The sequence below is a fragment of the Bombyx mandarina genome, chromosome 13 (assembly GCF_030267445.1).
Source record: "Bombyx mandarina strain Sakado chromosome 13, ASM3026744v2".
NCBI classification, from domain to species: domain Eukaryota; kingdom Metazoa; phylum Arthropoda; class Insecta; order Lepidoptera; family Bombycidae; genus Bombyx; species Bombyx mandarina.
This window is the reverse complement of record NC_143220.1, coordinates 9,566,539-9,593,900: the sequence shown is the minus strand read 5'-3', so window position 1 is coordinate 9,593,900 and position 27,362 is coordinate 9,566,539. Positions and strand designations below refer to the sequence as shown.

At 39.1% G+C, this 27,362-nt stretch overlaps 1 protein-coding gene across 1 annotated transcript in view; it reads left to right on the top strand.

The window, feature by feature from the left end:
- NGR-A9 (neuropeptide receptor A9) overlaps window positions 1–27,012 on the top strand; it is a 70,258-nt gene extending 43,246 nt beyond the window's left edge. Inside the window, exons 7-12 of the mRNA XM_028175769.2 lie at window positions 12,975–13,103; window positions 15,046–15,117; window positions 22,700–22,872; window positions 24,800–24,912; window positions 25,401–25,517; window positions 26,154–27,012. Of these exons, the coding sequence (XP_028031570.2) occupies window positions 12,975–13,103; window positions 15,046–15,117; window positions 22,700–22,872; window positions 24,800–24,912; window positions 25,401–25,435 (522 nt within the window). The 3' untranslated portion in view covers window positions 25,436–25,517; window positions 26,154–27,012. The remainder of the gene's footprint in view (window positions 1–12,974; window positions 13,104–15,045; window positions 15,118–22,699; window positions 22,873–24,799; window positions 24,913–25,400; window positions 25,518–26,153) is intronic.
- The last annotated feature ends 350 nt before the right edge of the window (window positions 27,013–27,362 follow it).

Here is a 27,362-nt window from a genome sequence, read left to right as displayed (position 1 = left end):
AAGAAGCGTTCCGACGCTGTCTTCAGACTTATCGGTTAATGCCATTAAACATAATGCCAGTATAATATGTGTAAAATCGCAGACTATACAATTGGTGACATAGTTATAATATAAAGAAAATTATTTCATTCGTTCAGAGTGAATTTAGTCTTTGCTGCAGAAACATTTAACTGCTTGTACTATTTTTATTTCGTTTCCAATAAATTAGTATCAGTACAATTTTAATTTTTTTTTTAAGATTTCTTGGAACCACATGGTAACAGCAAAAACATCAATAAAATAAAAATTTGAAAAAATAATCTCAGGAATTATTAAGAGATTTTCAATTATACATAAACATGAGCCGTGTCGTAAATAAAACCGCTCAATAAAACCGTGTTACTAAATGCATGATGTTTAGTTAACTAGTTACTGACAAATAAATCAGAGATTTTATTTTATTTATTTATCGTATGGCATTCGTTTACACTGCGTGGCTATAATTTAAATTTAAAGTTTGTGAAATAATCGATAGCTTCTTCTGTTACATTTTTGAGATCTTCCACTTGGCCTGCGAATTTCGTTACTGGGCATTCCATGACAATGTGGCGTACAGTTTGCTCTGGGCATCCGCATTCACAGCTTTCGTTTTCCGTCCAGCCCCATCTCTTCCGCAGTTGGTTACAGTGACCAACTCCCGTTCTCAGGTGGTTAAGCATGCACCAGATGGGGCGTTTTTCTTTGAAACCAGGTGGGCGGGAGTGTGGATTTAGTTCGAACAGTTCAGGTGGGATACATCTGGCTGACCATTCTTTAACCCGGGCCTCGTTTGTGTTCCAATTGGAGTGTGGTTGGTGTGCCTATAATGCCGGTGGGTTTCGTTAATTAATATAATAGATTAATTGGATAGATAAACCTTCACTAAGCCGTTTTTAGATTCGAAATTAGTTGGTTTTCCTCTTAACAGAAGAATGAATGAAGCCATGAATGCCACACATACATCGAAATGTTTTTTTGGTGTTCATAGACAGAGAAATACTTCAAAAGCCAATGAAACAATTTTAATGTGTTATTTCTTTAAGATTCAGTACCTACTGGTCATGGAAAAGTTCTAAATTTGAAAGACAATTCACTCATTAATCTCAAGGCGGCTTCATATTTTTCTGCTCTCAGTTAGTTCTCAGTAAATTCCGATCCAAACGATCCGTGAGAATGGGATTATCGACAATCCGAACGGCCCTCCTCTGTATGGAGGATCCTCCAAATGGAAGAAGCTGGTATTTGGGAGCCCCGGCCCAGAGATGGGAGCAGTACTCCACGCGAGGCCGGACTTGTGCTTTATAAAGCAAAAGCCTTTGTCCAGGCGTGAAGTACCGCTTCGCTCTGTTGAGGACTCCCAGCATTTTGGACGCCAACTTGGCTTTGCCTTCCAGATGACTCCGAAACTGGACATCGCTCGAAATCTCGACCCCAAGTATCCCAATACTCTCGGAAGGTTGCAGGGATACTCCTTGGAATTGCGGCGCCATGACAAAGGGGTCCTTCTTCGCAGTGAACGCGCAAACTTGTGTCTTTAACGGGTTGAATTGAATCAAGTTCAATTCACCCCATTTGGAGACTCGCCCCAGAGAGTTCTCCACTTCAGACACAAGTTTTGATCGTCTCTCCTGCACCACGCTCCGAGAGAGACTCTGATGGCCGATATATCGCGCATCCCCCGTGCTGTCATCCGCATAGCAATGCATGCCATCAATAGACAGCATGTCATTGATATACAGGATGAAAAGCGTGGGGGAGAGCACCGAACCTTGTGGAACGCCAGCGTTAATGGTCATGGTATCAGAGCAATCGCCGTCTACAACGACCGTGATGCTCCGCCCATCCAAAAAGCTAGCGATCCACTTGCAGAGACCCTCGGGGATTCCGTAAGATGGTAGCTTCGACAGAAGTGCCCTATGCCAGACCCTGTCGAAGGCCTTCGCGATATCAAGGCTCACAGCAAGAGCCTCGCCCTTGCTCTCCAAGGCTTCAGCCCACCTGTGAGTAAGGTATACGAGAAGATCGCCAGCTGAGCGACCGTGACGGAAACCGTACTGTCGGTCACTGATCAGCTGGCGATCTTCAAGATACTTCAGGAGTTGTATATTTATTATTCGCTCCATCACCTTAGAAAGCAAGGAAGTTATCGCGATAGGCCTATAGCTCGATGGGTCCGACCGGTCACCCTTCTTGGGGATAGGGTGGACGTGGGCAGTCTTCCATGAAGACGGAACCCTGTTAGCGCAATAAGAGAGGCGATACAGACGCGTTAGCGCAGGCGTCAGCTCAGGGGCGCACGTTTTCAGAACCACTGCGGGGATGCCATCTGGCCCACTCGACTTATGGACGTCCAGGAGTCGGAGTTCCCGCCTGACTGCACACTGTGTAAAGCAGATCTCCGGCAGGGAACTATCACACAGGGGGATGTTCGGTGGTGTGGCATCCCCGTCGTCCACGGTCGAGTTCGAGGCGAAGAGTTTGACCAGAAGGTCAGCCTTCTCTTTCGCACTATGGGCCAGACTGTCATCGGACTTTCGCAGTGGTGGGAGACTAGACCTGCAAAAGTTTCCTTCTGCGGCTTTGGCGAGCGACCAAAAAGCACGGCTCCCAGAGGGATAGCTCTTTAGTCGCTCGCCAACTCTAGCAACGTGCTCCGACTTCGCCTTGGCAATAACCTTCTTGTAGAACCTGGAAGCGGCGTTATATTTCCGCCTTTCCTCTGAGATGTTAGGGTCCTGACGTCTCCTGGCATTATCCCATGCCACGTATGCGGACCGCTTGAGGTGTGCAGCATCCCTGCTGGCATTGTTATACCAGGGTCTGCTGCGACCCCCAACGGGCACTTCAGAGGAGGGAATAAACAATTCCATCCCCTGGAGCACCACGTCTTTAAGACGGTCCGCACAGACGTCAGGATCAGCAGAGGAAAAGCAGAACCGCCCCCATGGGTAGGATGCGTAAAATTCACGCAATCCATCCCAATCTGCTGACAAATACTGCCAAACTCTTCGATACCTAGTCGTCGTTCGACGACTAGGACGAGAGAGTGGTGTGGCAGCACGGATAAGGCAGTGATCAGACGATCCAAGCGGAGCGTCGACCACCACACTGTATCCGGCTGGATCGGTGGTCAGCAGAAGGTCCAACAGAGAAGGCTCGTGCCCCTCAATATCTGGGACACGGGTGGGCTGTGTCACCAGCTGGGAGAGGCCGTAGGCCAAGGCGAAATCGTAGGCAGCCCGACCCGGGAGGTCAGTGGTTCTGGACCCCAACCACTCTTGGTGGTGAGCGTTAAAGTCTCCAAGAACCACCACCTCCGCAGATGGGTACTGCTCAAGCACGCGGTTAGTCCCCTCTTGCACATGCTCTATCAGAGCTGAACCTGCATCACTGCTCTGGGACCTGTACAGGCACGCGTAGACTCGGGTACAACCCCCATGGTCTACGCGCAGCCACAAGAGGGACAGGTCCCGTTTTTCGAGGCCTCGTAGACGGCGACAACAGACATCAGCCCGGACGAATACACACACCCCGGCTTTACGCAGGAAGTTGTGCTCCAATACGTAGCCGGGGTATTCAAGGTACGAAGTATCATCCGGAGCAGATATCTGCGTCTCCGTCAGAAAAAGGAGGGCAGGCTGCGCCGTCTCAAGATGGTGGTGTACGGCGTCGAGGTTGCTGTGTAGGCCCCTTACATTGCTGAAATCCACATTAAATGTGTACTGTCATGTTTGATTTTTTTTTTTTGTTTGAAGAGTGGGAATGGGTGGGGTAGGAAGTTCGAAGCGAAATCATGACGATATCTGAATAAAGCGCGGAACACAGTACGTGCTCGACCACGGGCTGCGTGAGAGACTGACGCAGGGCATGGAAGGGCCCCCAGTCCACCCTGCGTGCGATCGCCGGGATCCACTCCGGTCTCCGACTCCGGCACGACGACCGCACGGCAGGATTTTACACCGGTTGGCGGGACAGCTTCCCGGGGCGGAGTTTAGTAGAGACACCCGGGTTCAGGTCCCCAACTGACCGGCGGGCGGCGGCGAACACCGTTTCACTGGGTCTCCCTATACCCCCGTCAAACAGTCACGTCCCGCGAGCTCGCACGCACGTCTGCTCCGCATGTTCCAGGCATCATCAAGATTCACCCCGAACAAGGAAGAGGAAAGGGAAGGAATAAAACTGGCTCTCCAACCCACACGCCGGAACACAGCTAGGCTATTTGGCGGCGGACTCTAGTTGGAGGGTGGTCGCCAGCCAATCGGACAAGTCCTACCACCGATTATGTATTCGGCTCCCGTTTTGCACCACCCAGGGGTCACTTGTAGGGAATCGCGGGTTAAACCTACGGAAGCGGGAAGCAATCAACCCCCAAACGTAAATGCGCCACCCACCTTGAGATATAAGTTCTAAGGTCTTAGTATAGTTACAACGGCTGCCCCGCCCTTCAAACCGAAACGCATAACTACTTCACGGCAGAAATAGGCAGGGTGGTGGTACCTACCCGCGCGGACTCACAAGAGGTCCTACCACCAGTGAAAAACGTTCGTTTGAACGCTTCCGATATGGAAATATTGATCTGAAAACTGAACTCTAGTGGTCGCCCGAAAACTAAAGTCAACAACGACGAATTAAAGGCGATGGTGGAAGCTGACGGATCGGATATTTTGTGACGTGGTCGCGTGCGAAAATTCTGTCGATTTGACTCTGTGTAATTTGGAAGTCCGTTCTATTTAATTGTTTCATTTATTACTCGAGTTTAACTTTGTTTGAAAATTGTACTTTGTATACAAGCGCCAACAATTTAACAAAACTTCTTTCATGATACGTCAGCGTCTTTGAATTGTACAATATCATAAAATTCAATAGGTATGTAGGTACCGCCATTGTGTCTTTTGTTGTTTTGAAGGGTAGAATATTACGATATTTTTATGTATCTCATGATGAGCAACGAAACTCTATGGTGGTATCCATGAGCTCCAGAAGCGTTTAATACAGTAACGCTAACATTAGGCTTATAGTAACTTTCTCCACCAATCTCGTTCAATAAAAATGCATACATGTGTATATAATAAATGTGTAACTGAAGGCGCTGTGAAACACGATGAATCCAAAGTAAGTAAGCTCGGGACTACTAAGCTGTTAAAACAGCATCAATATTCACTCAAGTTTGGTGGGGTATTAGCTATGAAGGAGTGACTGAGCCATACTTTTGTGGAAAAGGTATCAAAACATCGGCACAAGTGTATCAAGATACCATTCTTGAGAAGGTAGTGAAGCCCCTTAACAACACCATGTTCAGTAATCAAGAATGGTCCTTCCAGCAAGACTCGGCGCCAGGTCATAAAGCTCGGTCTACGCAGTCTTGGTTGGAAACGAACGTTTCGGACTTCATCAGAGCTGAAGACTGGCCGTCGTCTAGTCCCGATCTTAATCCGCTGGATTATGATTTATGGTCAGTTTTAGAGAGTACGGCTTGCTCTAAGCGATATGATAATTTGGATTCCCTAAAACAATCCGTACGATTGGCAGTGAAAATTTTTCCCATGGACAGAGTGCGTGCTTCTATTGATAACTGGCCTCAACGTTTAAAGGACTGTATTGCAGCCAATGGAGACCACTTCGAATAAGCTTTTTATACTTTAAATTGTTTTATATTTATGTATTAAACTAACACACTGTAAAAGTAATAAATGTTATTTGCAATAGATTTTTTTTAATTTTTAATTGAAACAGTATTTATGGCCAGACTAAGTATATAGGTTAGGATTGAATTTGTATCATTAGTCGAACACGAGTATGTCTAATTTGACGTTGTAAACCAAGAGAGAAACAAGGTAATCATTTTGACAATGCAATGCTTTAATCGATTTCTTTTGTCTGTATAGATATTTGAATGTATACCTAACGTCGTTGCTTCATTTTATTACTACGAATCTCTTCTAAAAGTTCGAAACAGCGCTTAGCATACAAACAATGAAAATTAGTTTGGAAAAGTCCATGTTTAACTTGGTTCATGACTTCACTGTGTAAGCGAGAGAGTGAATACCGAGAACGACCATTTAAATTTTAAATTTGCATTCCGATCGGGTTCGTGTTTTTCTCGCTTCACTTATTTTATTTTTGTGTAACGATCTGCTTTTTGGTAAGTTTTTTTTATTCTTTGGTAAAACGGGACGAGCTCACGGCCCACTTGGTGTGTAGTGATCTCTGGACAAAGATATTAACCACATTTGTTTAGGGTTGAATGATTCCTGGTTGCTCGGAGGCCTTTCCAGTTTCACCAGGACAGGTGACGAGCAAAGGCTCAGTCGGGATTTGCTAACAGCTGCCCTAGCGCCTCCGAAGGAGACCTAACTACTCAAGAGCAACTGCTTTGCAAATTAATCTACTACCGGATCGGAATCGCGACCAGCTGACATCATGGGGTAGAGTCTGCCGAGAATAGTAAACGCAGCACGGTCACGGACTGATTTTATATGTGGGCGAAATGTTATGAATGCATCCAAGGTGACACCCAGGTACTTGACCTTCCTGACCCAGGGTTAGGGTTAGCTAAAAAAGGTGATCGAGGGTGTGAGAATGCCCCTCCTAATCCGGGAGGAAATCCGTGTGGAGCTTCCCCTTTGAAATAGCACCGATGTGCTTTCCGCTGGGTTGATGTCTATGTGCCATTTGCGGAACCACTTTCTTAAGTTTACGGCTGCACTCTGGAGTTTCCTCGCGATTACGGACTTGTATCTACTCGAATAGTAAACAGTCGTGAACAACCATGTCAATACCGCCATCCGATTGAGATATGACTTGTAAGGTCTCACTTTTAACAGTACAATGGCTGCCCCTTCAAACCGAAACGCATCACTGCTTCATGGCAGAAATAGGTAGGTTATACTCACAAGACGCCCTGCCACAAGTATAGTTCTGCCGCAAAGAAGTTATGCGTAACAATCCGGAGAAGATCCAGCGAGACAAAATTGACGGACTTATGTTTTTTTAAATTAATATTACTCATTTTCGTTAGCACGTCTACACTTTTATTTTCTTTTAAAGTCACATCAATAATTTTATCTGAAGGAAATACAAAAAAGGAGGTATCAACGATAAATCATATGATTCGATATAGAGCGAACGTGTTATACGTTCATATTTTAAGGTCGGTATAGCCGATTAAAACAACTAAAGCTTCGTATTCACGTCTTTTTTTTTATTTTCCTGCCTAAGCTGATGATCTTGAGAGACCATTTCAGCGTAACCCTAACAAGTAGCTGAGCTCACGGGGCTCAAACATAACGACGTTGCTAAGATTAACCCTAGCAAGAGCAGTGTATCGCAGAATCTACCGCAGGATCGGAAATACGACCACCATTCACGTCTCAATGTGGGCAGTAGCAGTCACAATGTGATTTCTATGGGTATCGTTAACCAATCTATAGCATGTCAGGCAGCCATCTAGCGTAATAAAAAAACGATTGATCGAATTATATCTCACTCAGAGTCCGGCTGTGGAAATTTCACTGATAGTAGTAACATAAATATGGGTAAATATTACTATTTAATATCAAATCGATATGATTTGTCCTTATGAGAATCCAGACAATAATTTATGAAACAACCAGCCTACATATTCATATTATTTGGTCATTACGAATGGACGTAAATGTGAATGATTTAAAGGTATTCTGGTTGTAGGTACATTTGTGAATATATTTTTATGACATCATCATTAGCCGCCTATTTTAGTCCACCGTTGGACATAGGCTAGCCCACTGAATTTCTCGCTGGATCTTCTGAGTGGCGTCGCGATTCCGATCCGGTGGTAGATTTTGGGAAGCACTGCTCTTGTTAGGGCTAGTGGTAACAAATTCTCTCAAGCTAAGCCTTAAGATACAATTTGACTTCTTGAAAATAATGTCATGCGTATAGAAGCCTCCTCGTGTAGCATATCCTTTCATATCGTCGTCGTTGAAGTCGTCGTGGCCTAAAGGATAAGTCGTCCGGTGCATTCGTAGTTGCGATGCACCGGTGTTCGAATCCCGCAGGCGGGTACCAATTTTTCTAATGAAATACGTACTTAACAAATGTTCACGATTGACTTCCACGGTGAAGGAAAAACATCGTGTAATAAAAGTAAAAAACCCGCAAAATTATAATTTGCGTAATCACTGGTGGTAGGACCTCTTGTGAGTCCGCACGGGTAGGTACCACCGCCCTGCCTATTTCTGCCGTGAAGCAGTAATGCGTTTCGGTTTGAAGGGTGGGGCAGCCGTTGTAAATATACTGAGATCTTAGAACATGTATCTCAAGGTGGGTGGTGCATTTACGTTGTAGATGTCTATGGGCCCCATTTAACACCAGGTGGTCTGTGAGCTCGTCCACCCATCTAAGCAATAAAAAAAAAAATGTTTTGTCTCATCTTGCTAAGAAATTCTCACTAGAGATGATTCTTCTTTGTGCATTGAGAAATAGTGCAATTTACTCATTCGGTAAAACTTTATCAATCACATAATAATATATTATTGTGTACATTTATGTATATCTTAATAAAATCGCCAACAGAAAACCATGTAATATTTTTTTCGAAATGGTTATTAGTATTTTGAAAATAGGTAGTTTATTAATACGAACTATATGAAACTTTGAAACAATCCTACACAGTTGAGTACCGTACAATGAAAGTATGTAATGAATAGCCGAGCTTGTTCAAAGGCAATATGGCACTTACTATTATGTATCAAAGTAACGCTTTCTTTGTGAAAAGCTATAGTTATTGAGTTGCGTGTTGAACGCAACTTTGGACCGAAATCAGATTTTTGTTACAAATAAAAATATGTTCATGGAATGTTAGGTACTATTTAACGTTATTGATTTATTTGTGGAAGAAGGTATTTCTGGTGGCCCGAAGGCCTTTCCAGTTTCACCAGGACTGCCCGAGCGCCTCCGAAGGAGATCTAATAGCCCAAGGGGAAATTGCTTCGCGAATGAATCTAATACCAGATAGGAATCGCGACCCTCCGCAAAAGGTCTGGCAAGAAACACAACGGGCTGATGATCATAATCCGTTGAAGGCTACCACAGGTCAAAGATATCAGTAATATTTTTTTATTGCTTAAATGGGTGGACGAACTCACGGCCCATCTGATGTTAAGTGGTCACCGGAGCCCATGGACATCTACAACGTAAATGCCGCCACCCACCTTGAGATACAAGTTCTAAGGTCTCAGTATAGTTACAATTGCTGCCCCACCCTTCAAACCAAAACGCAAAAGTTAAATAGATAATGCGAATGCCGCTATCCATTTTGAGAATTGTTTAATGGATATGTTATTTATGATAATGTAAAAGCTGTTTCGCCCTTCAGACTGAATCGTATATTTGCATGGTGGTAAAAATGAGCAGAGTAATAGTACCGATCCGTGCGTGCTCACAGTACGCCTTATCATCGGTAAAGGCTTCTGAACGATCCTGCTAAGCCAGAAACACCATTAAGATAACTAGAAACAGATCTGATTTAACATTTTAGATTTCCAAATTTCGCTCGTTGGACGAACATTAGTATTAAATGATAATTAATAATAAAAATAAATACTTAGTCATCTGGATAGCCTCATGGGTCTAGTGGTTAAGGACCATGACTACCGTACCACGGTGTCCGAGATCGATTCCAGCTTGGAGTAGTTCCTTCTGAAGGATATTTGAGTTTGATAAAATCTGGGTGCATTTACTTTCTTTTTTTCCTACCTATGCTGGTAGCCTTGAGAGGCTATGCCAGCGTAACCGAGCAAGTAGATGAGCTCACGGGGCTCAAACTTACCGTCGCTAGCCCTTCATCGCCACGGGTTCGATGAGTATGATGACCGGTGTTTGAGGTACCTAAAAGTACCTTTAGGGGACGGAGAGGATCCGAAATCACGTCGTATTTACAATACTCATTACAACCGAGTAAATTCTTATTTGGGGCTGTCAATGCTGAAGTAATTTTATTAAATCGATCTTACAATATAACATTACTAAATACTATCTCTATTCCAGAGAATCCGAAGAAATGAAACTACGGTCTCAAAAATCTACTAACGTATTTATATAAAATTATATTTAAATTATTTAGTTTATCAGATTACGGTAATGTTATATATAATTATGGTTACTACAAGGCGAAAGCTTAATAAAGCTCAACACGAGTCCACGTTTTAATTTGGATAAAGGTTTATTAGATATTTATGGAAATTACAGTCTGATTAATGTTAAACGGCTGTAGGTTTTACAATGTTTTAAAACAGTATTTTAATGCGAGGGTTCTTTTCTATTGACCTACTGGCGCCTTGTCTCTAGAATAGCATTTTTTCGCTAGAATAAGCAGACAAGTTCACGGTTCACGTAATGCTAAGCGGTTGTCGGAGTGCTTAAAGAAATTCAAAGGGGTGCAGCGGGTTTCGCAGATACTATTTAATTAAGATCGATAAATACTAATAATAAACTTATTAAACAATTATGTAATAAAATTATTACATACATATTTAATAAATAATACAAGATTCCTTGAACACTAAAACAGAGATTGTTAAATCACAGGAAACAACCATCAATCTTATATTAATAAATACCTACACGTATTATTTACTGAGACCTTAGAACTATACTTGAGACCTTACAACTTGTATCTCAAGGTGGGTGGCGCATTTACGTCGTAGATGTCTATGAGCTCCAGTAACAATTTAACACCAGGTGGGCTGTGAGCTCGTCCACACATCTATGGAATAAAAAAAAAATAAAAAAAAACTACTGACAAACTACATATTTAATAAATAACGATTTTCATGTTTACGTATTTCTGGGATGAGAAACAATTTCAACAATCTATCATAAAGTTAAATGCTTACTAATATAAACTAATATAAACGCTAATATAAACCCGATTTGTGAAATTGCTGAATTTCAATACTACTTCACCTGCGAATCTTAGATACTGACGTTAGCATTATAATTCCAGAATAAAATTTATTTTATACACAAAAACAACAAGCAATACTAAGTTCTTGAAAGCATTTGCATTAGCTAGACAAAGATGGATTATTTTGTAGAATAGCGGAGGGTGGACAAAAACTAATCTATCCACAAAAGACGTAAAAATACGTTTCCCGAATGTATCATGCTAAGGAAAAGAAACTTGGTAAATTCCTTGAAAATCCAACTCGATCAATATTCCGATATTCCTATATTCAAATAAAGTAACGTATACGGAACCCATAGACCGCATCAAATGTTGAAAACGAAAACGCTTGGCATGCAAAATGAATACGAAATTGGAACTAAAAAATCTTTCAACATTCAATAACGTATTATTCACGCAACGAAACGAGACAGTTGAAATTGCTAAACATAGGAAACTCATACGTATTCTATTCAACCAAAAACTGTTTTCCTTGTAACTAAATTTTGGAATATGTGTCGTTCTGTAGTCAAGAATCGGCTACATAGCATATTCGTAAAGTACTTTATATCAGAGATTTTGATTTTTATTTTATTGCTTAGATGTGTGGACAATCTCACAGCCCACCTGGTGTTAAGTGGTTACTGGAGCCCATAGACATCTACAACGTAAATGCGCCACCCGCCTTGAGTTATAAGTTGTAAGGTCTCAAGTATAGTTAACAACGGCTGCCCCACCCTTCACATCGAAACGCAATAACTGCTTCACGGCAGAAATAGGCAGGATGGTGGTACCTACTCGCGCGGACTCGCAAGATCTTCTCTACCAGAGTTCTACCACCAGTAATTACGCAAATTAAAATTTTGCGCGTTTGATTTTTTATTACACGATGTCGTTCTGTAGTCAAGAATCGGCTAGATAGGATATTCGATAAAGTACTTTATATCAGAGATTTTGAAGTCCACGTGCTAGCACACGTTCGGTTTTGTTGTTTAAAACAATTAAACTAAAAAATGCCATGAACGAAATACTTTTGTGATTTAGCTAATTTTTTTTAATGAACAATAAAAGAATTTATTTCGTGTGTTTTGAAATATAATCAGCTTAGAGTAATCTACTTATGCGGATATAAACTCGTAAATACGATAATTTATGACGCAGAAAAGATCAGCCTGTTGCTTAAATACTTAATAGTATTTAAGCTTGATTATCGACTAAAATCAACGTTAATGCGGCCTGCGATCAAGATTTTGTACTTAGCGCAATGGGCAAAAGCAATGTTAAAAATGCAGTTAAGCAGCAATATTTGTTTTTATGATTCACTTGTTTGACTAGCTCACGGTCAGAAATGTCCGGGATAAATATCCCGGGACCCACAGTGATCACAAAGTAAATACCACCTGCCACCACGAGAGACGAGGTGCCTTTGGCGGTAGAAATACTTAAAACAGTGCTATCGATTTTGGGATTTTAATAAGTCCTCCTACCAGTACAACCAGAGTTGGGGACTGATGAAGGTGCCTATTGTTTTTACAGAAAATTCAAGACAGTGTAGCATTAGCTAGAAGTAACAGGAGTCACATAACTATTTCCTTTTGTCGACTAGTATCGTCCTAGTATACCTAAATAATCATTATTTTTATAATATTACATAACGAATATATTTGTATTATCTAGCATCAGTTGTGCCATAAGCTTCAATAGAACAAAAGTGATAGATCTTAAATATTCATCAATAACATTTTTCTAAATAATTAGATAGGTAAATACTACGAATTTTAGTTCATAAGCGTCTTCCACGATATAGGAAAAATAGTGTAACAAAATTCCGATTCGTTAATTTATGGAAATTATCGTCTAACGTATATAAACGCTATAGGCCCGGATTGGTTCTGTCCCAAAACTGGCATTTACTACAATCATCCAATCCATTTGAGTGATTAGGATAGCTGGCCTTAAAACTCGACGGCAGCCATTAGACGTTATTGTGGTGTGAACTCTTCTGTTTATGCTTAAAAACATTTGCCAACAGGATACTTCAGAACAAGTGGAGCCAGACGCAAGAAGCACACAGCCATATTGCATGCATGCCGTCGACCACGAATTCAGGCATTTCGTAAGGTCTACCCACATTGACAAGAGCATCGAAGCTAAAAGAAAGGTTGGTATATAATTACGACATTAACAAAACAGTTTTAACAAACAACCTTCGTTATACCGACACCACACTGCTCGCTTAAGGACTGCAGAGAGAGTCTACGACCTCTAGAAAAGGTTCTGAAGTAAACTGGTGAAGTTCTGAAGTAAACTTACTGGTGATAGGACCTCTTGTGAGTCCGCACGGGTAGGTACCACCACCCCGCCTATTTCTGCCGTGAAGCAGTAATGCGTTTCGGTTTGAAGGGCGGGGCAGCCGTCGTAACTATACTTGAGACCTTAGAACTTATATCTCAAGGAGGGTGGCGCATTTACGTTGTAGATGTCTATGGGCTCCAGTAACCACTTAACACCAGGTGGGCTGTGAGCTCGTCCACCCATCCAACCAATAAATGAAAAATAAAAAAATAAAATCGTATGACTATTTGTAAGGTGTATAAGTCAGTAGGTTCTAAGATGTTCGTCCTGTCTATGACCATAATGTTTTTCTTATATTTGTTCACAGCCATTATATTCCCTAGAAAGCACTCTCAAGTCTATTTTAAAAACATAAAAATACACAAGTAGAATAAATAAATACTGTTCAAAACATTGGCCATTACAAACTTCATTTTAGATTTGTAATTTTATGAGACACGTTACAAAATCGATGGAGTGGATTGAGACAGGCAACATCACTGTTTGATTTATCATTAGTATTGATTGAAAGTAAATTCGAAGCCCTGGGGCAAAATTCGCTAAGAAAATCTCTATTGCTCAGTTATCTTGAAGTTCGTTAATGTGTATTGAATGTTTATATAGCTCTAACTGGGGCCTTTATTCATTTATTTATTTATTCCGTAGATGAATGAACGAGCTCAGCTTTTGTTAAGTCGTTGCCAGTGGTCATGGACTGCATAAGACGTCGCAAAATACAATTAAGATGCCGACCTCACGTTTCAAGTTATCTGGCAGCCTTTTTTTGCTGAGATGGGTGGACGAGCTCATGGCCCACCTGGTGATAAATGGTCACCGGAGCCCATAGACATCAACAACATAAACACCGCCACCCAACTAGAGACGTGAGTTCTAAAGTCTCGGTTTTCAGTACATCAGCTACCCCACCCTTCAAACAGAAACGCATTACTGTAAGGGTAATGTAAAAAGGCATGGTGGTGGTACCTACTCGTGCGGGCACGCCCTACCGCTAGCTTTCATATATATATATATATATATAATGTAACATACATACTTACACATACTTTACATTATCACAACATTATCATCCCAATTTCGTCAAAGGACATCTCAGATTACATATCCTTTCATGTCAGTCTTAACGTGAACTTGGATTGAGAGCATATCAAATTGAGGCGGAAATGAAAGACGTGAAATAAGAAAGAAATTCGGAGAAACAATGTAAACAGTAATAAGCCGTAGAGCATAAAATATGGTGGAATTTATTTTATTTTTGCTTCAATCGGTGAACAATCCATTTGATGTTAAAAGGTTAGTGGAGACCATAAAAATCCTCTGATAGAAATAAACATGATTGAGGGGTTAACTGCAAGGCTTATACGTCTTTATAAGAATAAATAAAAATTTACTAACAATCACGCCACATTAACTGGTCCCGTGCTAAGTTCGTAAAGAACTTGTATTACAGGTACCAGATAACGGAAAATAAATGTAAGATTTTTATTATACACATACATATATTTAATAAACATCCATAAGCCTGGAAAAGACATTTTATATATATCATGCAAATATCTTTCCTTGGCGGGATTCGAACCCGCGACCCCCTTGTGTAGTGACCATGTCACTTACCACTACACCAGACGGCCGTAAATAGAATATTAATTGAATATTAGTGTCGTCCGTAAAACTGTTAACAAAACTGTAAAATATTCGAAACCTCGAAAAATTTTGTTATATTTGTTCACAAATACAAACTTTATTTCTAGGTAATAAGGATGCTGTTTGTAATAATACTGGAATTCTTCGTGTGCTGGACACCGTTACACGTTATTAATACGGTAAGTTGCACTAAAAATATGCATCATACTTTTTATATTAACACATTGAGGCACGTGCAGAATGTGTCATGTCCCATAGACATTATTTGTATTAAGTAGGAAGCATAGATTGACTAACGAGGTAAAGGTCACCTGATGTTCTGATAACAAAATCCCTGTTTGGGTGCGGGCGGTATGGGCCGGTTGCTGATATAAAGAAAACTTGGGCTTTGTGCTGCAATACGGTTTATTTGAATGTTCATATACTTGATATTTTATTCCACGAGAAGTTAACACTTTTTTATTGCTTACATGGGTGGACGAGCTCACAGACTACCTGGTGTTAAGTGGTTACTGGGCCCCATAGACATCTACGATGTAAATGCACCACCCACCTTGTGATATAAGTTCTAAGGTCTCAAGTATAAAGTTACACCGCCTGCCCCACCCTTCAAACCGAAACGCATTACTGCTTCACGGCAGAAATAGGCAGGGTGGTGGTACCTACCCGCGCACTACCTACTCACAAGAGGTCCTACCACCAGTTAAAGTTCTGGTCTGCTTCCAAATGTCATAAAAAATAGCGCTTCCTGCAGAGAACGAAGCTGGTTGAAAGTCCTCGACCTCGAGTTTGTTTCCATTATCAATTCTTTCCATTATAAAAATTACGACAAAGTAAAAACTTTACATTCAGTAAAATCTTCAAAAAAAGAAAGATTTTGACTAACGAGTTTTCAGTTGTCGCAAAACTTTTTCAATGCATAGAAAAGCTCAACTGAAATAAAAAGATAAACGAAAAAATGTTTCTTGGAATTGAAAGTGATTTATGAGCGATGTTGGAAATTTTAACGGAATTTAAATTAAAATCTCAATTCTGCAAGTTCTTTTAGGGGCCTAGCAGTCAGTTCAAGGCTCATATAAAATTTAAAATCATAAAAAATCATTTTAATTATTATTCTCATAATCCTCTCGCAGGTCTGCTGGAAGAGATTTCTTAAAGAAATAAGCAGGGCCTTTGTACATAATTTTCCTAGTACTCTGTACTATGTCATCTTTTCTGTGTGTATATAAATAAATAAATAAATAATAAAAAATTAATTCCTGCTCCTAGTGCGTCTCCTAGGGCGTCTAATGACAATATTAGCAGATCGAATGGATCTGTAAAGACATATCTAGGGCGTCGATAGTGACTGGCTCCTGCATGGGCTGCAGTCGAAAAGTAGTCAGCGACCACCACAATGAAGCGATTTTCATGACGCAACGCCTTATCGAACTACCTTTCCGATGCTAACTTCAGGTGTTGTCTGGTTGATTCGAGGCTCAGATCGACGTGAAGGTCAACGTTCCTCACGAATCATGGTGCTTCGATGGCTTCTTCTTTTTCTCCACCTTATCTCACTAGGTGGGGTCGGCACAGCTAATTTTTCTCTTCCATTCTCTTCTATCAGCCGTCATCTCAACACTCACTCCTCTCTCTCTCATATCGTCATTCACACACTCCATCCATGTCTTCTTCGGTCGACCTCTTCCCCCTCTACCTTGCACTACCATTTCCATACATCTCCTAGTCACATGCATCTTCTCTCTACGCATCACATGTCCATACCACGCTAACCGTCCGCTCGATGGCTATGATTCAAAAACGGGATTGAAGGGACTGATGGGATTTTCGCGGGTGTGGGTCGCGTCAGTGAACACCGCACTCGCACAGGTCTTTATAGGCCGTATGCAAGTTTTTTTTAGTGTAACCTTATTGCGAATGGACATTTAGTCTGCTTACCGATCCAGATCATAGGGTAAAATCTGAATGTCGTAGGTGCATCAAGGATGACTTCCAGATCCTTAACCTACCTGGCCCGGGGTATTGATTGTTCGAAGACGATGATGTGCATGTCCGCCTTTGGGCAGCCGTATTTTTACTGAAAGTAAGGCTCGCACAAACACTGCGTTAAATCATCACTATCAGTTCACTGTGGGTATCTCCAGTTTTACGTTAAAAAACGGTGAAGGAATAACATCGTGTAATAAAAAATCAAACCCGCAAAAATTATAATTTGCGTAATTACTGGTGGTAGGACCTCTTGCGAGTCCGCGCGGGTAGGTTACCACCACCCTACCTATTTCTGCCGTGAAGCAGTAATGCGTTTCGGTTTGAAACATGGGGCAGCAGTTGTAACTATACTGAGACCTTAGAACTTATATCTCAAGGTGGGTGGTGCATTTACGTTGTAGATGTCTATGCGCTCCAGTAACCAATTAACACTGGTGGTAGGACCTCTTGTGAGTCCGCACGGGTAGGTACCACCGCCCCGCCTATTTCTGCCGTGAAGCAGTAATGCGTTTCGGTTTTAAGGGAGGGCCGCCGTTGTAACTACACTGAGACCTTAGAACTATATCTCAAGGTGTGTGGCGCATTTACGTTGTAGGTGTCTATGGGCTCCAGTAACCACTTAACACCAGGTGGGCTGTGAGCTCGTCCACACATCTAAGCAATAAAAAAAAACAAAAAAAAAAAAAAAAACACCAGGTGGGCTGTGAGCTCGTCCACCCAAATAGCAATAAAAAAAATCAAAATCATTAGAATTAAACCAAATTTACCGATGACTGCAGTCCCGTTAGCAGTCTGATAAACAATGTTTATGATTTGTATATGACATTCGTGATTGTTACATACCATTTACGTCTCCCAGTCTGAATCTATACAGAAACATATTAAAATACTAGCTGACCCGGCAGACTTCGTAGTGCCTCAATCGATAAATAAAAGACACATCAAGGGGACATATCAAAGGAAAAACAAAATTGTTTGTTTTTATATAATTCCGAGCTTTTTTTTTATATTTTCTCACCTTTTAAACCTTCCCTGGACTTCCACGAATAATTCAAGACCAAAACTAGCCAAATCGATCCAGCCGTTCTCGAGTTTTAGCGAGACTAACGAACAGCAATTCATTTTTATATATAGAGATATCAAAATCTCGTCTAATAATTCTTAGTTCAGTCTATCAGCTTAGTCACGAAAATTTAATTAATCAATCTTTCTGAATTAGAATGTTGAAAATTGTATTTTCAAATTTAATTGTACCACAAAGCTCCATCCTTTGTTACTGTAATTAAGTTACGCATCTCATTTTGTATAATCTTCTTCACAAATTGAAGATAATGAAAAATTTTAAAGTACATTTTAAAACGGAATTTAAGGGAACAATTATTTGAGCGAGCTACTAACTAAATAGTTCATACATGACGGATTTTGTGCGGAAACTGACCGCGTTTTAAAAAACACGCTGAAACTAGAGCCATAAAGGACTTCTTGTATTCTCTATTTCTTCTACTTTGCTCTAAGAAATATATTTTTAAGTAGTTACCCGTTACTCGTGTCCGTGAACATTAAATATTTAATTTAAACTAAGAATTACTGCATTTGTTTCAAAATCTTTTTTTTATTGCGCTTGTAGGCAAACGAACATACGGCCTACCTGATGGTAATTAGTTACCGTTGCCCATGGACTTCAGGAATGCCTGGGGCAGAGCCAAGCCGCTGCCTTCAGTGAAATATTTCCCCAAACTGTATTATTATATTAGGAAAGCTCTATCTGTCATTAAGTTTGTAATCTTAATAAATTTCGTCTTTTGTTTGTCAATCAATTTTCTTTTGTTTTGTTTAGATTCTATTAATGAACTTTAGTGTTACCAATAAAATAAAGTTTCGATTTTATATTTTGGTTTTAATTTCTATATCAAGACAAAAAGAAAATCTGTTACATATATGATGATGTATTGTAGACCGCGGGCCCAAGGATGGTATTTACACTTGCCCAAGCATCCCATCCCCCCGAGGTCAGAACCCTAATAAGGTAAGCGGATCACCGCGGTCAACACTGTAACCAGCTGATGCACGTTTCCCCAACCCAAGGATATTCTCCCAACGGAGTCTTTGAAGCGTTGTCCAGTCTAATTCCATTTCGATTTTTTTAAACGGCTGTCTGGTGTGGTGGTAAGTGACATGGTCACTACATAAGGGGGTCGCGGGTTCGAATCCCGCCAAGGGAAGATATTTGTATGATAAATATAAATGTCTTTTCCAGGGTTATGGATGTATATTAAATATATGTATGTGTATAATAAAAATCTTACATTTATTTCCGTTATCTGGTACCTGTAACACAAGTTCTTTACGAACTTAGCACGGGACCAGTTAACGTGGCGTGATCGTTAGTAAATATTTATTTATTTATTATTATTTATTTATAAACCTCTAGTTTGTACTACTAGAAAGATATTAAGACCAAAATACCCTAAACCGTTCCGGAAATCTTAAATGATGCAATTAATATAACACGTGGATATATTTAATTATAAACTGGTTATTAATATAGATTCCGAAGAATTCCTTAAAGATCTACATATCTTCACAAACTCGCATTCCGATTTGAAAGATCTTTCAAATTTTGACAGATCTGAATGTGTCAGTGACAACGCCTATTGTTAATACGCTTTTATTAGCTTCAAACGTATGTTAGTATGTAACGGTATCTTTGAACATAATTTTAACCCTCTTCAAAACGTCGGATTAACTCGAAATTTGCCATACTTATTAAAGAGCGATGACAATTCGATATTTTAAACAGTTTGATCCGTTATCCTTACTAGGATAATCAGGATTAGCGATTTTTTGTTTTCCTGAGGTCCGAGATGTCTGCATCAAGACCAAGAAGGGAAACTATCAGGCGCGCCGATCACCTATTTCTCGGATAACTTACCGACTGATTCAATGAAATATTCGAAAAATTGAAAAAAACTTGAAAAAATTGAAATTCAACTAAAAAATGAAAAATAAAGAATAGTTTACCAAAACTAAAAAAATACGCTATTATAGAAAATCCGACTTAAAAAATATAAAATAAATTTCAATTAAAAATAGTGTAAGAAAAAATGATTTTATTGTAAAAAAAAAAGCGTGGGGTTATCAATAGTTATAAATATTTTATGAACAGTTATGTGTAGAAGGGTTATTTTGATAATATACTGAAAATCACCCCACGCTTTTTTTACATTAAAATCATTTTTCTACACTATTCTTAATTCAAATTTATTAAAATTTATTTTCTATTTTTTAGTTGGATTTCTATAAAAGGGGTTTTTTTTGTTTTGGAACGAAGCTCCTTATGGAACGATGCGGAGGGGTACCCTAACCGGGAAAAAACGTCCGTAACGTAAGATTTTTATTACTAATGCACACAGTGTACAGCTTAACTTTGTAATAGCGTACAAGTTAGTACCTAATGCACACAGTGTACGACTTAACTTTGTAATAGCGTACAAGTTAGTACCTAATGCACACAGTGTACGACTTAACTTTGTATTAACGTACAAAAAATAACATATTTTTTATCATTTTTTTATCGCTTGCGCAATATACAACTCTTATGCAAACAATCGTGAACGAAGTGTACCACAATAAGTTTACACGTTACCGAATGACCGTGGGTTGTTGCGAAACCTCCAGTTTTTTTTTATTTTTATATCTCGAATAGAACTTAAAATTAGTTTTTTTATAATAAAGAACTTCGTTCTTACCCGGTGTCCCACGACACCACGCATCTTTTTTAAACTATTATTTATTTTTAATTTTTTTCCTATTGACGAGGATCAAAAATAATCATCCTTATTTTGCGTGAGTTAACAAATAAAGGCTTCATTCTCAATCTATTACACTACTGTATACATATACTTACATTACTGTTATTACATTACTTACTTACATTACTGTATACATATACTTACAAAATAAATCATAGCTGTGAAATGGCTATAAAAGTTCCATTTAAATTCTCCAGCATTTTCTATTGCTCATTCCGAGAACACAATTGGTATTCTTTAAAAGCATATTACAAATTCTGCCAGCGTTCGTTATAATATTATGTGAAAGTTTTAATAAAATATTTTTATAGGAACCGCGATACTGCATGAATGCAAAAAAGATCTCTATTTATAAAGCAAAAGAAACATTAAATCGGCTTAAAGGAGAAACTACTCAGTGAATAGCATCTTAACGAATAAAATTGTTATCAGTAATGCCCCAGTGCTCAAGTAATTTTCACATATATTCTTCTTTGCTCTTTATTCTCGATTCTTGATTCTTCAATCTTCAATGTTTTTTTTTTCATATTCAATAGTCCATAATCATTTTGCGTTCTTCCGACGATGTTATTTATAAAATAACCAGACGATGACCGAGCTTTGCTAGGTATTTTTTTTTGTTTGATAAATTGTGTTTTTTAGAAATTATATTTAAATACGAATTACATATTGATAAAATGATGAAACATTCCAAGATCGTTTAGGCATTTTTAAGTGAACACGTGAGTGACATATAATAGATATAAGCAATTCATTTTCTTGGTCTAACCTTAAACCAAACGCTCATTGGCTTCGGGTGGCTTAACAGCGCCATCTGCTAAAATAGCTTTAGTGTTATTGTGTCTTAAAAGCAGTTATTTGCACTCAATTATAAAAATAGTATTATTATTCGCCAATAGATGTCGGGAAGAGTCATAAAGTTGATTATCGATAAAGTTGTTTATTGAAAACACGAATAAAACAACATTTTCTGAAAATAAACCGTAGCTAGATCGATTTATCTCCCCCGAAATCCCCTGTATACTAAATTTTATAAAAATCGTATAAGATAAGATATTATAAGCTGAATTTAAGTTACTCTACCATAGTATATGTAATATATACGTATAGAAGGTAACAAAGACATATAAATTTCCTTCTACTTTTGTACTTTGTCCATTCCTTCCCATCAGCAGCAATGATACTTTAGGTTTTTGCAAGTATCGGTAGTTTACGTACTTACTTAAAATCGATTAAACTACTACATATATTCACTTATTATAATATATTCACTTCGCTTCTTAACTTATCAAAGTGCCCGCCAAACAAGAGCTCAATTGAAAAGTGATATATTATGTAAAGGCGAACCAGGCCTTTTTTGTCCAGCCCGATTACATTTAACCGCAGTAAATGACATAGGCTAGATCACATGGTGTTTTTACTGATTCGCGATTCTACATAGCAAGGAAGCTACAAATCGACTAATAATTCGTGAAACAGAAAGTGACACAAACCACTCTTTATCCCCGGGGGAAACTGCAACATGTTTTTATTTTAATTTAAAGCCAACGAACCGCCAGACAAGTCTAATATTACAAATTTAACTAATGACTAAAATCTTCCTTCCACAGATTTACCTTTTTTTTTATTGCTAGATGGGTGAACGAGCTCACAGCCCACCTGGTGTTAAGTGGTTACTGGAGCCCATAGACATCTACGACGTAAATGCGCCACCCACCTTGAGATATAAGTTCTAAGGTCTCAAGTATAGTTACAACGGCTGCCCCACCCTTCAAACCGAAACGCATTAGTGCTTCACGGCAGAAATGGGCAGGGCGGTGGTACCTACCCGCGCGGATTCACAAGAGGTCCTACCACCAGTAAAAACCTATTCTAGAAGTTTAACTAATAACTAAAATCTTCTTCCACAGATTTACCTATTCTACAAATTTAACTAATAACTAAAATCTTCCTTCCACAGATTTACCTATTCTACCCAGACCAGTTGTATGAGCACATAGGTTCAAAGGGAATTATTTGCTCACAGCTCCTCGCCTATTGTTCGTCTTGCTGTAATCCTATCACATACTGTTTTATGAATAGAAAGTTTAGGCAAGCCTTTATAAGCTTATCGAAAAGCTGCGGGATCTTTGGGTGAGTAGACCTTTATCGTTTGTTCATGATTAAGTGGGATTTAAATTCCAGAGTAAAATTACTTATTTACCCGTATTATTGTGTATATCCATCTTAGCTATTAATGTAAATTAATAAGCACATAATTGAGTAATAAGGTGTATTTTTCGTTTTTATTTTCGTTACAATAAACTGTCATCTCAAGAAAACTAGAATATTTATTATTTATTTATTTATTTAGACACACCAACAGCAATACACACAAAACATTCAAGCTTAAAATTAATATGTAAAATTAAGTTTTTAAAATGTTTGAGACGTAGACCATATGTGGTACGGTAAGACATGCTAGAAGAATGGAATGCCAAGTGCCTAGTGAATGCACGCTGTACGCTTTCAATACGCTGCGAGTAAGTATCGTAATGGGGACCCCAAACTACTGATGCGAACTCAAGTATATATTATAATAATTTTAATATAAAATGAATATGTACAGTACTTTATAAATATGTATTTTTAATTGCTTAAATGAGTGGACAAGCCTACGGCCCAACAACTGGTATTAAGTTGTTACAAAAACCTATAGACATCACCATTTGTTAGATTTTGCAGCGTGCACATTTCGCTCGCAAACAATTCTTACATTAGGATTCGCGATTGATTCATTCTTAAAAAAGGAGAACTTTGGTATTGATAGCTGCTCACACTTGGCAGCACTTTATGTTTATTTGTTAATGGGATTTATAAATTCGTCCATTAAAACTAACTTCCTCCTCGTCCCTCAATCAATCGCTCATTGCTGAGCATCGTGATGCGCCCGCCTATGACCTTATTTGTGATTTGTAGCCACTTATGTCTATCAGTGGCACAGTGAAGTGCGTGGCTCAGTCTCAGTGCCCAAGTGTCCAGATGCCGAGACAATTGACCACTGCATCTTTTTTTGGCTCCGACCTCTAGATCGCGTTCCAGAACTATATACGTTATATAACATACGTTGGTATTAATAATACCTAAGCGAGAAGTAATATTCAGGATTTTGTTTTAAACCCTAGTAATAGCCAATTACCTTTCGAAGGCACCAATTAAAATACCTTCCGTACATAGCTCAGCACTGAAATTGAGTTTGTTATTGGCCACGCATTCATCCAATTTTGGTAATGAGGTCAATCCAATAAACATGCTAGAATTTCGAATATAATTGTATCGATATGGAAAACTGTTTCCGTGAACTGTGTCTCTAGCGTTGCCGACGTAATAACCTCTTAACATCATGCCCACAGCACTAAATTCTACCAGTGCTCTAAATTACCAAGTTTAGCAACTTTTACAAAAATCGCTACCAGGAATCTGCAAACGACAAACAAACATTTTACCAAAACCATATTATTGCAAGGCCATTAAGTATAAAAAATTCATTAAGTATAAAAAAATAAGTAAGTTTATCTTATCTTATACCTTTAAACAAGCTATTCTTGTATATAATATATAATCTGAATCTCGGAAACGGCTACAACGGTTTTCATAAAATTTAGTATACAGGGGATTTCGGGGGCGATAAATCGATCTAGCTACGATTTATTTTTAGAAAATGTTGTTTTATTCGTGTTTTCAATAATCAACTCTTCCCGACATCTATTGGCGAATAATAATACTATTTTTCTTAATTGAGGGCAACTAACCAAGATGGCGTTATCAATCTATCATCATCTAATAAGTATAAAAACAAAGCTCCTGGATAGTTTTGGGCGAGCGGTCAAGTCAAATTGACGCCACAGGTACCGCCACCGGAGTCAGTACATTCATTGGTTTGGAAATGGGACATTCATTGGAAATTGACCAGATTCTAAACATTTTTGACTCATATTCTACGATACAATAATTACTTTTAAATGACGTCATTTGGAGCTACAAAACGACATTCAAACTCAGGACCTCATTATACCCTTAGGTTGTGTTGTCGTGAAAAATCGGAGAGCGGAAAACAGGCTGCCCCACCGCCGGTCAGCTCCAGCCAAGAGGTCACCGCTTGCGTCATAAGAGGCAGCCAGACTGGACGCACTGGTTTGTAAACTTTATCAACCCAAATGATTTTTGTCAAGTATCTTTTAAGCTTTGTGATTAAAGTACCTACATAATATTAGCTTCTTCATTCGTTTTGTTTGTATCATAAACATTTATAATCTTTAATATAAAAACACGCATTTTTTGATTGCAAATTATTTATGATCATATCTTTAAATTTTTTTATTTTCAATATTATTGTGTTGACAACGCGTGTAAGATATCTACTAAAAGAACATTCTCTAATAAAATTCCACACTATACAATTTCGTAGATGTCTATGGGCTTCGGTGACCACTTAACGTCAGCTGGGCCGTGAGATCGTCCACCGCACTAAGCAATAAAAAAAATTTAAATAAAAAGTTACTTACAAAGTATTCCGGCTTACCTCAGTTCGAACTGAAACAGTCATATCGGTTCGCCAAATGCTCATCTTGTTAGGTCACGGACTTATTTGAATCTAATTAACATTGACGTATTGTACGTAGAGCTGGACGGACTGGAGGGGGAGGATTGTGTTTAGCAGCGGCTCACACAGCACTGTTTTGGGAAGCGGCGTCCATCCCGCGCTGCCAGCGCCCATCGTATCAAGACCCATTACACAGGTATATAAACTGGTAGTAGGCAACGCATCAGCCGCCAGACCAGACCCTCCATAGTGCCGGCGTCGAAGAAATCGAACATGCGGGCTGCAAACGTTCAAACCTCAACATTAGAAGACACTATTGACGTTGAAATTGAAATTCCACGGTGAAGGAATAACATCGTGTAGTAAAAATCAAACCCGCAAAATTATAATTTGCGTAATTACTGGTGTGGTGGGACCTCTTTGGAGTCCCGACGGCTAGGTACCACCACCCCGCCTATTTCTGACGTGAAGCAGTAATGCGTTTCGGTTTCAAGGGTTGCGTAGCCGTTGTAACTATACTGAGACTTTAGAACTTATATCTCAAGGTGGGTGGTGCATTTACGTTGTAGATGTCTATGGGCTCCAGTAACCACTTAACATCAAGTGGGCTGTGAGCTCGTCTACCCATCTAAGTAATAAAAAAAAATGCATTTTTAAAGTCATTTTAAAGAGGCAAAACGTAAAGGAGCCTATTAATAGTTAGGCTATGTCAAATAAATCATGTTGTCAAATTACTTTTGCGCTTCCAGATCATAAGGTTCGAAGCATTTCGTGTACATTAGACCAATAATAGTACAATGTAAATGAGCTGCTGTTGTTTTTTTTTTACCAGGTCATAGAAACAGGCGAAGAAGGGAGCCAGTTCCTATACCGGATAACATGGTCGCGAGCCGGGCAGCCCAAAACAGGGCCCACACTTCCACTTTATGAGTAAAAAATATTGGTTGTCTGTAAAGTCGGTTTACTGACGATAGTTGAACGTGACAACGTCATAAGAAAATACTGACGGGATGGTTTCATTTTTCAAAAGAAAATTTTAATTTTATTTGTTTGATAGATATTTTGTATGGATATAGAGAAGGAGGTAAATGGAAATCACTATTGAATTGATCAAGTTACATTTATTTGTACGCATAAGTACAATTCATCGCTCACTCAAGTAGGAGAGAGACAGATGTCGAACGCTGTTGAGCGCCGAGGCCGATTGTGCCTCTTTGTCGCTCGTTGCGCGCTCTCGCTCGCACTTCAAGCCTTCAACGCCTCAGAGCGAGGTAACGCCGCATGAGTCATGTTTTTTCATGCGTGCAGCCGGCTCCATCGAATTATAAGACGTTGTCACGTCAAAAATAAAAAACTTTTCGAGACAATAAAGTGTTAATCGTCTGCTTTTTATAGCAGTTACGACGTTTTTAAAGTGATTGTGTTTTGTGAAATAAAGACGAGTGATGATACTTGTGAATTAATATGGCGTTCAAAGTTTGTCCTTTTAAACTTTTAGGAATCAAATAAGAAATACTGAAACAAAGGGAAAGTTATACTGATGTGTGTGTTCTATATTTATTGTTTTACTAGTACATAGTAAGTATCATTAATATTAATATGTATAATAAATACGTAAGATATGTTTACATAACTATCAGTTTAAGATAATTAGAAAAATACATTGGTGGGTAATTAAATTTAAAATTTAAGGCAGAAACTTTTAAAACAAAAATGAAAATAGTTAATTTTAGAAAGTAAATTACCTACATTATGTTTTCGTTGTTTAGTAGTTACTGGCCTTAATTATGGTTCCAATTACCAGTTGTAGTCAATATCATTGTCAAAGACATTTGGATGTTCTCTTTCGAGCACATCAGGACATTTTAATGAATGTAAAATAGAATATTGAAAAATAATAATAACCGTCATCACGTAGACTATACATTAGACACTGTATAGCCATCATACTAAGACTATACATAAATAATAAAAATCTTACGTTACGGACGTTTTTTCCCGGTTAGGGTACCCCTCCGCATCGTCCCATAAGGAACTTCGT